The sequence below is a fragment of the Strix aluco genome, chromosome 4 (genome assembly GCF_031877795.1).
Source record: "Strix aluco isolate bStrAlu1 chromosome 4, bStrAlu1.hap1, whole genome shotgun sequence".
Classification (NCBI taxonomy): Eukaryota; Metazoa; Chordata; class Aves; order Strigiformes; family Strigidae; genus Strix; species Strix aluco.
The window spans coordinates 61,236,010-61,250,421 of NC_133934.1; the positions used below are offsets into that span (position 1 = coordinate 61,236,010).

Sequence of the window (14,412 nt, forward strand, 5' to 3'; positions counted from 1 at the left end):
ATTAGACCCCAGACACCCATGTAATTTTAAATAAAGTCATGTATACTTCATGAAGAGATTATAAGGTTGACAGAAGAGGAGCAGTAAGATAACCAAAACCCAAGGTGTGTGCAAGGTAAGCTGTTTGTGGCCCTGTTCTGCTCTGAATCCAATTTCCAAAGTATCTGAGACATTGCCACCAGTGGCAGAAAAATGTCAGGGTACCAGCCCCTGCTTTTGGCTGTTGAGCCAAAAGACTGTGTCCATTCAGCTACCATGATACCTGGTCTGCAGTGTGGATGTGTTCCTGGGTCAGCTCTCCACCTAACAGCATCCCTTTTTATTAGAGGATTGCTGCTTGAGCCACCTCACCAGCTATCCTCTCCTTTGTGTCATGTACAAAGCAAACAGAGGAAAGGGTCAGAGAAAAGTGTTATAACAGATACTAGTTATGCCTGAAACACCCATGCAGCTACCGCTGCTTCAGCTTCTGAGCGTGGTAGTGCAAGCATTCCATCAGGAGTGGTCCCCAAGCTGCTGGTCGTGAGAAGCTAGAAGGCTGTGCTGGAGGAACCCTACAAATCCCCCTCTGTCCTCCCCAAAGCATCTGTTGCAGGGGTGTGGACTCGGCACACTACCACTCGCTGTGCTAATACTTGCATTTTTTTCTGTCCTCTCTTTTTTTGCATATCACATCTCCTGTCCCTGAATTCTTCCATTCTAACCGACACAAGAGTATTTCACTTAGATATGACAACATGGTGCTCTGCTGGCTGTTTGTTATGAGGACTTACGTTGAAATCTTCAATATAATTTAATTCTCTTCAATATTCCTCCTTATATCTTTTGGATAAAGAAGGAACTTGCTTGACCCATGGGAGCCTGCGGATTATACAAAAATTGTTCTAGTTCAGTTTTATTTCATGTCTCATTAAAACATGGGTTATTGGCATTGTACATCTGTTGGCTCCATACTTATTCATGAAGACCAAACATTCCCTTTGACTGGAGCTACGTATCATACCGTCGTTAACAAGCTGCACCTCGTTGAAAATCTGTCAAGGAAAACTGACTTATTTTGTATTTGCTGCTTTGCACAAAATAGAAGCACGGTAAACTCTTGTGCTGTAATGATTTTCTGTCTGTCTTGATGGGACATAATGAGATAAATTCAAGTCCTTTTTTGAAGGCTAATTACATCGAGTACACCCTAGATGTGGGCTGCCCTCGTTAAATGTTGTGCATTTTTGTGCTTTCATTTCCGTATCTCTATTGTCTGTGTGTGCAAGTGAGTTTGATTTGGCTTTGAAATACAAATTGTAGGCAAGAGAGGGGCCGTTTGGTGGTCTCCTCTCCCATAAGACTTTCCAGAGATTGTGTAACAAGTTCTTGATGTAGGTAGGGCAGTATTTGAAGTGGCTGTGAAGTAAATAGAATAACTTAACTCTGTGCTAGAAACTGAGGAATGTGCCATAAAGCATGAGGGCAGCTCGTGGCAAGTCTGCTAACAGCCATCAAGAATATATTCAGCCCTAGGTCTGTTCACCAGTCCTGGTTTATGGACACAAAGCAGATGAATTGCGTCCTGCAGAGCTCACAGCCTAGATATGGAGCACTGGTTGGATGATGAACAATTTTGGAAATTGGGTTTTTAAAAGCTGTAAATCCCTCCAATCCTACTAGTTGTTCTCTGCCTGTCTTGTGGGAAGAAAAGGGAGCTGGGGGAAGGTATGGGAGGGTGCCCGGTTTGTGGAGGTCAGCAGGGACGTGAGAGATGAGCATCCCCTAGAGTAGGATGGAGAGGCTGCAGAGGCATGATGGAGACCTGACAGCCTGTGGTGGGCTTGGGAAGTGCTTTGGGGTTGCATGGCACCTGCTGTGACTGGAGATGGGGCCTGGGGGAGGTCTATGGGATGCTTTTGAATCACACCCCTTCTGATGCATGCATGCTGATTACAGCAAAGACTTACTGGTTGGCTCTAGTAGTTAGGATTTAATGTGCAAGTGTCTCACCTTCGGTGAAGAAGCTTGTGACATGGAAGGGAAAATGTCAAGAGAGTTTCTCTGGAACTGCAGGAAGCAGAGTCAACTTTAGGGGTAGTTGTCCTAATTGGTCCATCAGAGGAAAAGGGATCACCAGTAAAAACCCTATATTTTATCTAAGGTGAAGATTAATTCTGTCATCACTGACTGAATTTTAGAACACGACCTTAATGCTGTGATTGTTTGGGACATTCCTGGTGGGATAATATTAATGCTTTTGCTGTGAGCTCATTTTCTTTGCAAGCTAATTACAACTGGGGAAGTTTGAATGCAGATGGAAAGGCTCTGGGATTTCCAGGTAATTTCTGTAAGTCTGATACCAGACCTGTGTGCATGGTTGATGTCATACTGAGCAGAATTATTTTAGAGCATCTCTGAAGGATAAAAAGTAGCAATACTCTGGAGTTCCTTTAACTGTCTCCATGTCTGTGCTTTTTGAGACAGACAGAATATCAAGTTTTCCTCCTTTTGCTAACAGTGGGTTTGTAATTCTACATATAACGGTACGATTATAGGGCCAGCTGTTTTTTTTTCTAAAGCCAGGGTGGATATGTGCAAACCTGTGGCTGTAACTGATCCTGGCTGAGTGTGCGTGTGCAGGTGAAGTGCAGAGTGCTTTGGTTAGGTGAAAGAGCTCTTGTTTCAGGAGGCTGGGAGGCTGAAAACAAGATATTACTGTATTCACTTCAAATTATTTTAAAAAAAACCCAAAAAAACCACAAACAAAAAACCCCCAAACAAACAAAAAACCAAGCTACCCTTAGCCTTGTATTTGTGAGAACAAAAGTAGCTCTTGTATCAAGTCTTTGTGCCTTGTCATGCATATATATTAGAGCTGGGAGGAGTATCTTGTATGGCGAGCATGCCTGATTCAGGCCATACCCTGAGCAGTCTGTCTTATATGGAGCACTTTAAAATTCATCACAGGTTTGCAGGGGAAAAGACCCTAGGGAAGTAGCCTTATCACAATGTCTTAAAGCTGTCGATCTTGAGATCCCCTCCACCACCATGTTGCTATTTGTTTGCTGAGGCATTGATTTCTGTGTGTAGAACATCTTAAACAAAAACCATGAGATGTATTTTACGTGTTTTTCTAAGATTGAATGGAAAAAAAAACCCAAACACAATAATGTTTTCTAAAGCAGAGCCCCAAAAATGTTGTCGCTAATGCATTCAACAAGGAAAATAAATACCCAGCAAAAGCAGATGCTAGGGGGGAAAAATAAAAAATCAACGGCTTCTCATTCTCTTTTCATGCAAATATTTAAGTATGTACTGTCTATTAGTGGCATAGACTGTTTTAAAATATGCAAACCAAATAGCTCATGAGTGTCTGTTATCTAGCTGAAGATACAGGTTTTTTTAAAAGGAAATGTGAAGAGATTTTATGATGGGAGAGCTTAGCCTGTGGTTCTTCTTTTTACAGTATGCAGACCTGGGTTCTTCAAAGCTTCACCCCACAGTCCATCCTGCAGCAAATGTCCCCCTCACAGCTACACGCTTGATGAAGCATCCACATCTTGCCTGTGTGAAGAACACTATTTTAGGAAGGAATCAGACCCACCTACAATGGCCTGTACAAGTAAGCATGTGCTTATAGGGTTTTTAATCCTTTCGAGCTGTTCCTGTACTGTGACTAGACATTATGATCCTAATTAATGTGCTTTTACAGGCTCTGGGCTGGAGTCTGAACAAGTCTTGATACACTTGTAATGTTGCTGGCTTTGTCCACCATACCCCCGGGTTACCCAGGAACAGACTTTTTGAAGCCTTTTGCTTCAAAAGCTGGCATTAAACCTAGGAAGCATTTTTGTAACAAACAGATGCTCCATCTCTCGCTGTCTGCTCATGGGCAGACTCAGCCAGCAGCATGGCATTCAGACATCCACATAGGTGTGTGCATGGGTACTGGTGTGGAGCACGCGCGTATGTGGAGGAAACAATGGGTAGCGCTTGTCAGCAGTAGGCATGGGTAGAGCCTACATGGTCCTGCTAAGTATCATTTCTTAGGTCATTTTTGGTAAACAGTCAGGGAGAGAGCCCTACCTTTCCAAGCTGCGTGGTGATGGTTGTTCTTCAGGGTAGCCTCAAAACTGCAATGGAAACTGCTTCTCCAAACCTGCAGCAAAAATGTAGAGCTTATCCCCTTGGTGTAGGGGGAGGGTAGTATAACAAGCAAATTGGGTCCCAGGTGGAGTCAGCGGAATGAGGATCACTATTTTTGCTCATTTCCTGCCATCTGTGAGCTATCCTGACAGCTGTACCTTGAAAATTTCTTCTTCAGTTTATGTTTCAGATACTTAGGGTCACAATTTGCATGCCCCCAGCTAGTCCCATTGGAGTGTAGCACAGACCACAGGTTTTTGCTGAGCTGGGTCCGTCATGATCCAAATGCAATTTTTGCAGTGGAAAAGTGTTTAAAAAGAACAGAAGAGATGCTGAACTACTGGGGTAGGAGCAGGTAGAGCTTCCAAGTAACTGAAGTGTTAGAGGAAAAAGTAGGTTTAGGAGTCCCTGCACACTCAGAGTCACTGGGCAGTGGTGCAGAGGTGGCTTCCATAGCATCTCCGTGCATCATGCAGGCATGGCAGTGGCTTTTTGTGCCTTCGTCCCAGTGAATACAGATGTCCTTCCTAGCTTCACAAGTTTTCATTTCAAAAAGAGAAAGAAAAAGTCTGTTCCTGTTGGAGAGATGCTCTCGCAAAGGAAATTGCCCTTGGCAGGTCTCTGCTTTCCTGCAGGAGGGACTCAGAGCAGAATCGGGGCCCTTGAACTCTGTGCTTGCTTTTCACCAGCTGAAGGAGCATGAAGCACATGGCTGTTGGAAGGTGTGCTGCAGGGAAGGAGAAGACAGCCTTAGGCAGCATGCCAGTAGCTGGTGCTGTAGGATCAAAGTGTGGGGGGAGAGTCATGCAAGTGCTTCTCAGTTTATTAATAGATATGCTGGTGTCTCTTGGAGTGGTAGCTAGGGTGGGTTATAGTATGAAAAACTTTGATACCAGGGCTTCTTGATGTCCATTTTGATTCTCAGCCTGACTTAAAAAATGTAAATAAATGGGAGAGATGATGAGGTCTAGTGTGGTATTGGGAAATGGGAAGGGAGAGGAGTACTATGAGCTCTGGAAACACACATAAAATCAGCTTTTCTATGCAGGCAGAAACAAAGCCAGGGACTGATACAGTTACGCCAGACTGCAGTGTCTGCAGTGCCTCCTGCCCACCACCGGTGCTGTTGCTGTCTGCCCCTTCTCAGGATAGAGGGGTACACATCCAGTCTGTCCTGCTGGTGCGTTAGCACAGGGCAGGAGCTGCCATCCTGAGGAAGAGCTTTATGCATGCCTGTGACCTGAACGTAGGGCAGGATTTTCAGAGAGGCACAAGCAAGCTTGGTGACCAGTTCATGTTAAAAAGAAACAAAATTCGAGTGCCTGTCTACCCCAGGTTTCTGGTGGAATTTGAATCCTGTAGCTAAAGGCTGTAACTTCTGACCATGGGATTTTTTTTATGTTTGTTTGGGTTTGTTATGCTTATTTGGGTTTTTTTAAAGTTTGTTTGGGAGTTTTAATGTTTGGGTAGTTTTGGTTTTGTTGGGTTGGTTTTTTTTTGTTGTTTTTGTTTTAATTGAAAGCTTACTATAAGCTATTTTAAAGTGCAGGCATGGTGCCTGAAGCTGTATTAGAATATGGCTTGACAGGGTACCAAGTGCTTCTGGGACAGATGAGCGGTTTAATGCTGACCAAGGCACTCCTCAGCTTCTGTTGCCCACTGCAAACCCCAGTGCAGCAGTTGAGGGTTTTGCAGCATCTTTGCTGGCATTCATGTTTATTACCCCAAAAGCAGAGGGGATCATCTGAGCCTTCTCCATGTGCTTCAGTCACCCTTGCTTGCCCTACGCATCCTTTCTTGGGATTTTGTCCTAATCCAGCTATATTTGTACTGAAGGTGATGAGGAGGGCCCATGTGCTACCCTAGCTCAGCTGCAGGGGTAGTAAATTTTGGCAGGGCCAGTAAAGAGTAGGTAGTGACACTAATGTTTTAAACCAGTCCAGTTAGATCTGGAAGGGAACATCTCATCGCGAACTGAAACACAAGTGAGATAGACTTGAGTCATGACTGGTAGGAAAATATTGCAAGTTTTTGGTATGTTTTTATTATTTATTACTGTAGCAGTTAATAATATTCATAGGATTCCCTCATCTTGAAATCCAGTTAATTTTAGAGAATACATCAATGTCCGTTTTCAGCTCTGCACCTGCAAAGTCCCCTTGCCAGTGGGTATAGCTATAAAATCACATTTTCCTAATTTAAAGTGAATGCATTTCAGTCCCAAGCTGCATGAGTCTCCCCAACACTACCAGCATCACTACGGAAAACTAACTGCTATACCACTATCAACTGCTCAGTTAAGTACAGTGGAGGGGGGAAATATATTTTTATAATTTTTATTTCATTTTTCTAGTTCCTTGAGCATATTTTATAAGTAATGATTGGTAATTTTGAAATTAATAGTGCTGTGATGCAGTCTGAAATAATTATAGAACTCAGACAAAAGAAATGTTTGGTCTTGATGGGCATTTGAGAATTCTCTTAATATTATTATCTATCTTTCAGAAAGTAACTGTGCTTTATTTCTTCTTAACTAAGTAATCCTAGCTTCAGTTCCTTGCACAACATCACTTTAATATGAAAACCTACTTACACCCTTTTTTTTTCCCCTCCCGTCTCTGACAAGTAACCCTGTTGCTGTTCAGAATATCGGGGAAATATTTTTAATAGCATGACACATGGGACAAAGTGAAGATTTTATAGTATTTAGCGTAATATTTTACTGGCAAAAAGTTTACAGTTCACTTTATTTTGAGTGTGTACATGTTTATATTTGTTTCTTCAGGGTAATTTCTCTCTTGGTTTATATTTTTAAAGTATGTGTATCAGCAAACAACAGGTTTGCTGTCCATCAAGAAAAATACCAGTGTCTGTCTTCAGAAAGTATTTGCGCTTGTGATGCAGAAGGGGTGAATCTTTCCTGCTTAGGGTATAAAGTAGCAAATTAAAAAAAAAAAAAAAGAAAAAAAATTTAAAAAAACCCAGTAAACCAATACCTTTGTCCTTGACAAAAGAAGGTTAGAAATTAAAACAGACCTTCTTAACAGACGTAGGGCCCCTCTCTTCTGAAGGTAAACCACCTTTTTGTTCTTACAACTGTGATTTATCAAAGTTTACCCAAGTGCGGCTTCAGGATTCTTCAAGTAGGTCTTGTTGGATATCTGTAGACTATGAAAAACCTTTCTCTGAGCCCCTGTGAGAATGCTAATTTTATAGGTTATGAAGTCCCACTAGCTTCAAAGCGCTTCCACTGAAGTTGATGTTTTTAAGCCTTCAAGAAGAGCAGCTGACTCTTCTGTCCAAAGCAAGTAAAAACCTCTGGTGACTTTACAAAAGTAATAATTTATCCCCCGTTAAAGACACATTGTCCAGTAAGTGTTTCTTGTGCCTGAGTTCTTTATTTTCTCCTAGAGTACTGGTAGCAGTAAAAGGGCATTCATCCAGTGAAAGAAAAAATAGGGCAATTTAACAGGTAAAAAAAACATATAAAAAACCCCTTGAGTGCAATATATATAACTCCACATAGCTCTAGTGATGAATTTCATAGTTTCCATTATATCGGTAGGAGTATGACAGTGCAGAAAATACTTTTGACTTGTGCTGTACCTTGGTGTCATTAGCTAAGTAGTGCTGGGTCCCTGCATCGCAGATTGTAGGCAGCTCGCTTCCTGTTCGTAGTGATCTGAAGCGATCACAGAACAAAACAAATCTTATCTGCCGTTTCCTAAACTAACTTAGCTTTTGTCTTCAACTGCTTTTCCCCTGAAGAAAAAAAATATATCAGGATTATTTATTTCCTCTGGCAGTGAGTTTCTCACTGAATCAGAACAGCTTGAGTGGAAATCATGACAGTGTTTTATCAGTGTTACCAATTTTATAGACTTAAAAAGGGGAATAGGAAAGGGAAATAAAGGAAAATGCTTCTGGTTTATAAAGTAATTTAGTTTTTGCAACACTGCCTGTTTTAAATAACGGATCGAGTTTAATTATCACAACAAAACGAGGAGATGACAGCCTAAGACAGGCTGTTAAATTCATATGGATTTCTAGCTGGTGAAGCTACCTGTTGAGCTCTTTTCAAGGAACTGCTCATGGGTTTTGACAGCTTCATTCAAACTGAAGGGGAGTGTGTTACCTTCCTTCCTCTACCTCCCTTGGAAAAAACCCAGTCTTTGCTGTATGGCTTCTGGTGGTGCTGTGACTAAAGTCCATCCTGGCTTGATTTGATAAATTTCCCCTTTCTTCCTCATTCATTTAGCATTCCCTAAGTATATAACATGTGAATTTCTTGCATGAGATTCCTGCTTTTCCTTTCACGTTGTCTTCAGGGTGTATCTGCAGCTTGCCTTTCATCTTCCACACAAGCCTGCTAAAAACAAAAAGCTTGCAGCACCTTCTGCAAGTAAGCAGTCTTGAAGATGTCTCCAGGTGAACTTTGCTTGCCCAGCCATGGCCTTTTCCAGCAGGACAAAGGAAAACAGCTTGCCTTTTGCAGGAGCTGCTCCTCCTTGGATAGCCTTGCCAGCACCACGCTGGCATCCTGAGCAGGGAGGCTTGGCAAAATAAGCAAGCACGGTGTGGCTAACCAACCGTGCTAGAGCTTGGCAGGGACCAAGAAGGCTGCTGTTGAGTAGCCAGATATGGCCATGTTTCCAGTGGCCCGTGTAGATCACCATCTGCTTTGGGCTACATTGAGCATCTCACTTAGGTGTGATTTGGATGCCCAAGCTTAGGTTTCACTGTTGCCAAATAGCTGATGGGGAGAGGAGGGTGCATGCAGAGGAAAGATTCAGGGTCTGAGTTGAGTACCTATGCAGCATGAATACCCCAGTGCGTGTCTGTTTTTTAGGACCTAGGGCTAGTTATGGAGTAAAGAGGGGGAATCTTGCCCCTGGTGAAGCTGATGGTGACTTGGGCAGAGCAAAGATTTACAGCTCCCTTCACAGGAAGAGCAAGGAGAGCACCAGAGGCAATGCCCTGGGCTGGAGTGCTCCTCCTGTTGGGTTTGAGACAGCCCCGTGTCTTGCCCTCCCATACAGGTGGCTGCATCCCAACACAGACTCCTTGAGGTGAGGTGGGAGTGCTCAAAACAAATCCCTGTTTTCCCAGTTCTTTGGGTGCTGCTACAAACGGTCCTGTACTTTTTGGCACGTGAGCAATGGGGCATCTCTTTTCAGCCTAGAGAGTAGTAGAGAGCAGGATGACTGATAATACTGTTTTTACCATGTGTTTTTCTCACTTTACAAACCAGGACCCCCCTCTGCTCCTCGGAGTGCCATCTCAAATGTTAACGAGACTAGTGTCTTTCTGGAATGGATTCCCCCTGCTGATACTGGTGGAAGGAAAGATGTGTCTTATTATATTGCATGCAAGAAGTGCAACTCACACTCAGGTCTGTGTGAGGCGTGTGGCGGTCATGTCAGGTACCTCCCCCAGCAAACCGGCCTGAAAAACACCTCTGTCATGATGGTGGATCTGCTTGCTCATACAAACTATACCTTTGAAATTGAGGCAGTGAATGGAGTGTCCGACCAGAACCCCGGAGCCCGGCAGTTTGTGTCTGTAAATGTAACCACAAACCAGGCAGGTAAGTGGATCTTCAACCTGGGGAAATGTCTGGGGTGGGAGCCCAAGCCAGTCAGACCTGGTGCCGACCTCCCTTTGAAATGGGTGGAAGTCCACAGCATGGAGGGCTGGACTGTGGCCTCTTCAAATATGGGGGTTGGGGGGTGGGTGGTTGTGTCTCATAGCTTATAATTACTGCAGTCTTCAATATGTTTCCTTCCAGCAGGACACACTTTTAGGATTTGTGGCTTTTTCCTTTCACACTAAGCTACTTGGAGATCCCTCCACTTCTTTGCACTAAACAAGAAAGAAAAAAAAAAGTGGCCTCTCCTGCTGGGAAAGGGAAATTTCTAAGAGTTCGTTTTCATTCCAAATGCCAGTGGTTAAAACGTCCTAACTTTGCAAACAGTTATCCTAGGAAAATGGTTTTGAGTGACTTTAGGAAATTGAATTCCTCTTCTGCACTGTGATGCTAAAGTGACTGGATTCAGGCTGGTGAGATACGGTACATTGTCACTGCTTCTCCAACAAGGTAGGGCTGACACATACTGTGTCCTTGGTTTTGCACCGTACAGGCAGAGATCATGTAAACTAGTTTGTTCCTTTGTTCAGGGCTCAGATCTGTCTGCCCTTCATTTGCCCAGCAATTGAAAAGAGCTGTCACCTTGGACACAGGCACAAAGCTGCTGTTGTACCCTGTCATTTGGAGGTGTGATAGGAGGCAAAAACATGATCACATCTCCTTCCATGCACATCAACACACCAGGCACATCACACGGCTTCTGTAAGCCATGGAGACTTTTCTGTCCTTCTCTTGTCCCTCATGCTTTGTGTTTTAGGGTCTCTCCCTTTGCCTACCTGGCTTGCTTCCTGCCACCTAATCCAGGACTCCCCAGTGGCATGTGTCTGCTGTGGAGCCCTTCCAGGAATGTGAACCAGTAGCATTTGGGACTGTAAGGACTGTGCTGCCAGATCACCAGAGCCACCCCTTGCCTTCTCCTTACAGACAAGGCCTAGCCAGGAGACCTGGTGTGGTATGCAGCATAACAGCTAGATGGAGATTGGCAGATCCTCACTGCAGAGCAGAAGAATGCTAGCTGGAGCAGGGCTGGATTTCATTCCTGCTACCCAGGTGTACATGCGTGGGCTTGGCAGCCAGCAGCAAGAGAGTGCAATTGTATTGCACTTCATCAGATACCTGTCCTGGTAATTAGACTGGATTGTTGAAGTGTTGGACAAATTGTTCGGCTATATCTCAAGGAGAGGAAATAAAGGCATGCCGAGGTTGTTGCTGGTGGATGTGGCAGGAAATCTTCTGGAGAAGCATCAGTGGATGGCAGTATGCCACCTGTTGAAGGCACCTGTTTAATGCAGATCAGTGGGTGTCATGGTCCTAATGCTGTTTACTGTTTTCCCATTGTGAAGGCTGCTGCCAGTAACTCTGTTGTTGGAAAAAGTATATTTTCCTGTTAGTGGGTTTGCGTTAGTATTTCATTGCTGACATTGGATTTTCCCTGACGTGCGGAGCTAAATCCACATAAACCTCAGTAAATGTAGCTGCACAAGAGGAGATGATACATTGCTGATCAGTGCAGACTGTGAGGAAATGGTCCTGATTTGTGAGTTATGTCCCAAACTCCCCATAGTTGCAGCAAGATTTATCCGTGTAGCTGCCTTCCTGTGTATCAGGCCAAGAATAACCCCCTTGCACAGTTATCACCTCCAGCCTTGTATTGAAAGGTCCGTTATAGGAAATGGTAGACCTGTGATGAACGTGGCTCATGCTAAGGACAAGTGGGTAAGTGTAGTTTCTGGGCAGTCTCACTGTTTACCCTGGTGGAGCCGCAGTCAATGGATCAAGCCATAACTGTTTAATTCGCTGTGTGGTGTTGAAATTACATCTGTATGCTCTCATGTTTGATTCAACAGGAGGTTGAATCAAACCCCTGTCCAAAGTAAGGAGTGGTGACTGTATTTTGTTGTCTCTCTAGCTGGTTCCACCACTTGTTCAGGAGGAGAACCAGGCCTGTCTGCTGGAGCTCTAACATCAAACGTGCTTCCCAGTAATGTGCTCTTTTGGCACTCCCAGGGGTGATCATCAGTTTGTACATGCCAGAAATAAAGCGGCCGTAGAGGAGGACTTTGCAAATCAGACTAGCTGTGAAGCGTGGAAGGTGGATATCTGTTTTCTTAAGGTGCCTCTGAAAAACGTCCTTTGGGGCAAGTAGTGGAGGTGTGCGGGTGGAGTGGTCCATAGCTGGCCATGCCCGAAGTTGCTGGATATCTCTGAAAAAGCCTCACCTTCAGCTATCCTCTTCATATAAGAACAGGCAGGGCACATGGGGTTCCAGGGAGTCTCAGTCCACTTGTCTTCACCCTGAAATTACCACCAGGAGTTGCAGCTCTGGGGCCTCATCCTTCCCTCACACAGGTTTTCTGATGGTATGATTATATTTTCATGAAGGCTGATGTAATGAAGTTGAGTCACTAAAGGTAGTGACACAAGGTCAACTGCAGCAGTAGGAGAACTCCTGCTACAAGAACTGCTGGCTGCAGAAAATGAAAAAATTGCATGCTGTGGGATAGGTCTGCCTGCTGGAGTCCTGCTAGCAAGTATTCACTAACCCAGCACTGCAGAGAAATGCCAGGGTCTGTTTTGTTGGTTTGGCTTTTGTCCGTCCCAAAAAGCCTATGCTAATTTCAGGACTGCAGAGAATGAGCAGGCAGCGGGGTGCTGGGTGCACCACCTCCTCTGTCCATGGGAGCTTTTGACAGCAGAAACTACCTCTTGTTAGGGCTCTTGAAGGGATTGTTTCCTGAAAAAAATGTGGTTTTCTCCAAAATAATTTGACCCCGTTCCTCTCTCCCCAGTTTAAAATAATGAGAAAAAGAATTGGCACTGGCAATCAGTCTGGCAGTTTTAGACTGATGTAATTTTCCCCTGAACTTTTGAAATCAGATTTGGAAATATAGCAAGGAAACAGTAATGTTTTGTGCACAAGAAGAGGTAGATCAGCTAATCTCAGCTAGTGAGCTCAGCGTGCTTCTGCTCCATGAGTCCCTGGGGACCTGATGGTGTTTGGGATGGGACTGAGCCATGTAGGACACAGTGGCTTTAGGCTCTGCATACAGAACTAGTTCCCTCGTCACTCTCTTTCAATCCCCAAACCTCTGTTGCTTCTGTGGGATTTTGCAGATGTTTTCTGCTGGGAAACACGTATCTAGAAAGGGTGAGCAATGCCACAGGCCAAGGGAGGTAAAAAGTGTGCTGGCCTCCATCGTGACTATCCCAGAGCTGCTGCAGGGCAAACGGAGGACCTTATTCACTTTGTAGGCACATGGGTTGGCCAAAGTGTGGTTTTCCCCTATGGGATTGCGGCAAAATACGTGCCCAAGAGACTTTCCAGCACAGATGGCAGGGAGTCATTTGTAATGTACTCTTATGGTGCATTAAAAAGTGTGCCTCATGCACGTGGGCTGGAGCCCAGTGAATAATTCGTAAGTGGCAATGATAGGATTGGGTTAGCCATCCTTTTCTTGTTCATGGTTTTGCTCAAGTTTTCATATGTTTGAGACTGCCACCTATTTAGATGGTTTCCAGAGACCAGTCTGCGTGTGCTGCTAATATTGAAGTTTGCTTTTCAAGTGACAACTGTGACGTTTTTTTTTTCTCAGCGATTTCACCAAGCCAGATGATTAAGTAACGTTGTCACTCCAGACAGAGATGTGCATCTCCCTTGAGGTCTTTTGTCTTATCTGCCCTGTATACAGAAAGCGCCTACCTTGACGTCTCGGTCAGAGACTTGTGTCTCATAATGGGTCCGTAGGGAGCAAGCAGTTGTGATTCATGGTTGTCTGTGTGCCTCTTGTATCATCGTAGGAGCACACTGGGAAGACGCATAGTTTAAAACCTTTCTAGGCTTAAAACCTACCAATAATATTCACTTTAAGCCAGCCTAAACAGCTGAGCAATTTTCTTTGCTTTTTGTTTCCAGCATCTCCCACGCTGGGCATGGCTTCAGGCACCGAGCTGGCCTGAAAGTGGGGGGTGTGAGAGTGGGGCAGTTCTCCTGCTGGCATCCCAAATGCCACAGATTCCTTTACACTTAAAGACCTTCTCTGTGTGTGTTTTCAGATAAACCCCCTGCCTGTTTTCTGTTTGGAAAGTCGGAGGCCAATGTTCAGTTCCCTTCTGTGACCTGTATGATATTTTTGAGCCTCTTAGGGGAGAAAGGGAAGAAAGATACAGACTTCCTAACTTGCTTTCTAACTTCTTGCTTTCTGCTTGCTAACAAAGGAGGAGTTAATGTGTCTAATACCTCAAGGAGTCTGCATGCCCAAGGCCAAACCAGAGATACAAGTTGCATCCTGTGGTGCAGCAGTGCTATTTAAGCAAACATGTTGGAGGACAGGACCTGGCAACCCATATTGCTGCTTGGGAGGCACGGCTAGGTTCTTGCTTGACCGAAAAAACCACTAGATGCTTGGAGCAGCTGGAAAGCTCTTGGAGCAGAAGGGTGTGCTGAGAGCAGTGATTCTCACTCTGATTGTGCAGGTTGGGATGTTGCAGTGGTGGGGAGCAAGGGAGAAGGTGTTTTCCTTAGCATTCAGGAGGTACCAGTCTTTGAAAAGCAGCCAAGGGCGATTCGGAAAGGGAAACCTGCAATGTAGAGCTTATTGCAATCTTATGTCAGCAGCTGCACGCTCTTAAAACAGGTA

At 44.4% G+C, this 14,412-nt stretch overlaps 1 protein-coding gene across 13 annotated transcripts in view; it reads left to right on the forward strand.

Moving 5' to 3' along the window:
- EPHA5 (EPH receptor A5) overlaps positions 1–14,412 on the forward strand; it is a 209,388-nt gene that overhangs the window by 104,191 nt on the left and 90,785 nt on the right. For 8 of the 13 annotated variants that reach the window (XM_074823321.1, XM_074823322.1, XM_074823333.1 and 5 more), the window contains exons 4-5: positions 3,449–3,604; positions 9,380–9,715. The exons of 3 other annotated variants lie outside the window; for them this stretch is intronic. In XM_074823321.1, the coding sequence (XP_074679422.1) occupies positions 3,449–3,604; positions 9,380–9,715 (492 nt within the window). The remainder of the gene's footprint in view (positions 1–3,448; positions 3,605–9,379; positions 9,716–14,412) is intronic. 2 more of the 13 variants (XM_074823328.1, XM_074823329.1) reach the window with 1 other exon arrangement.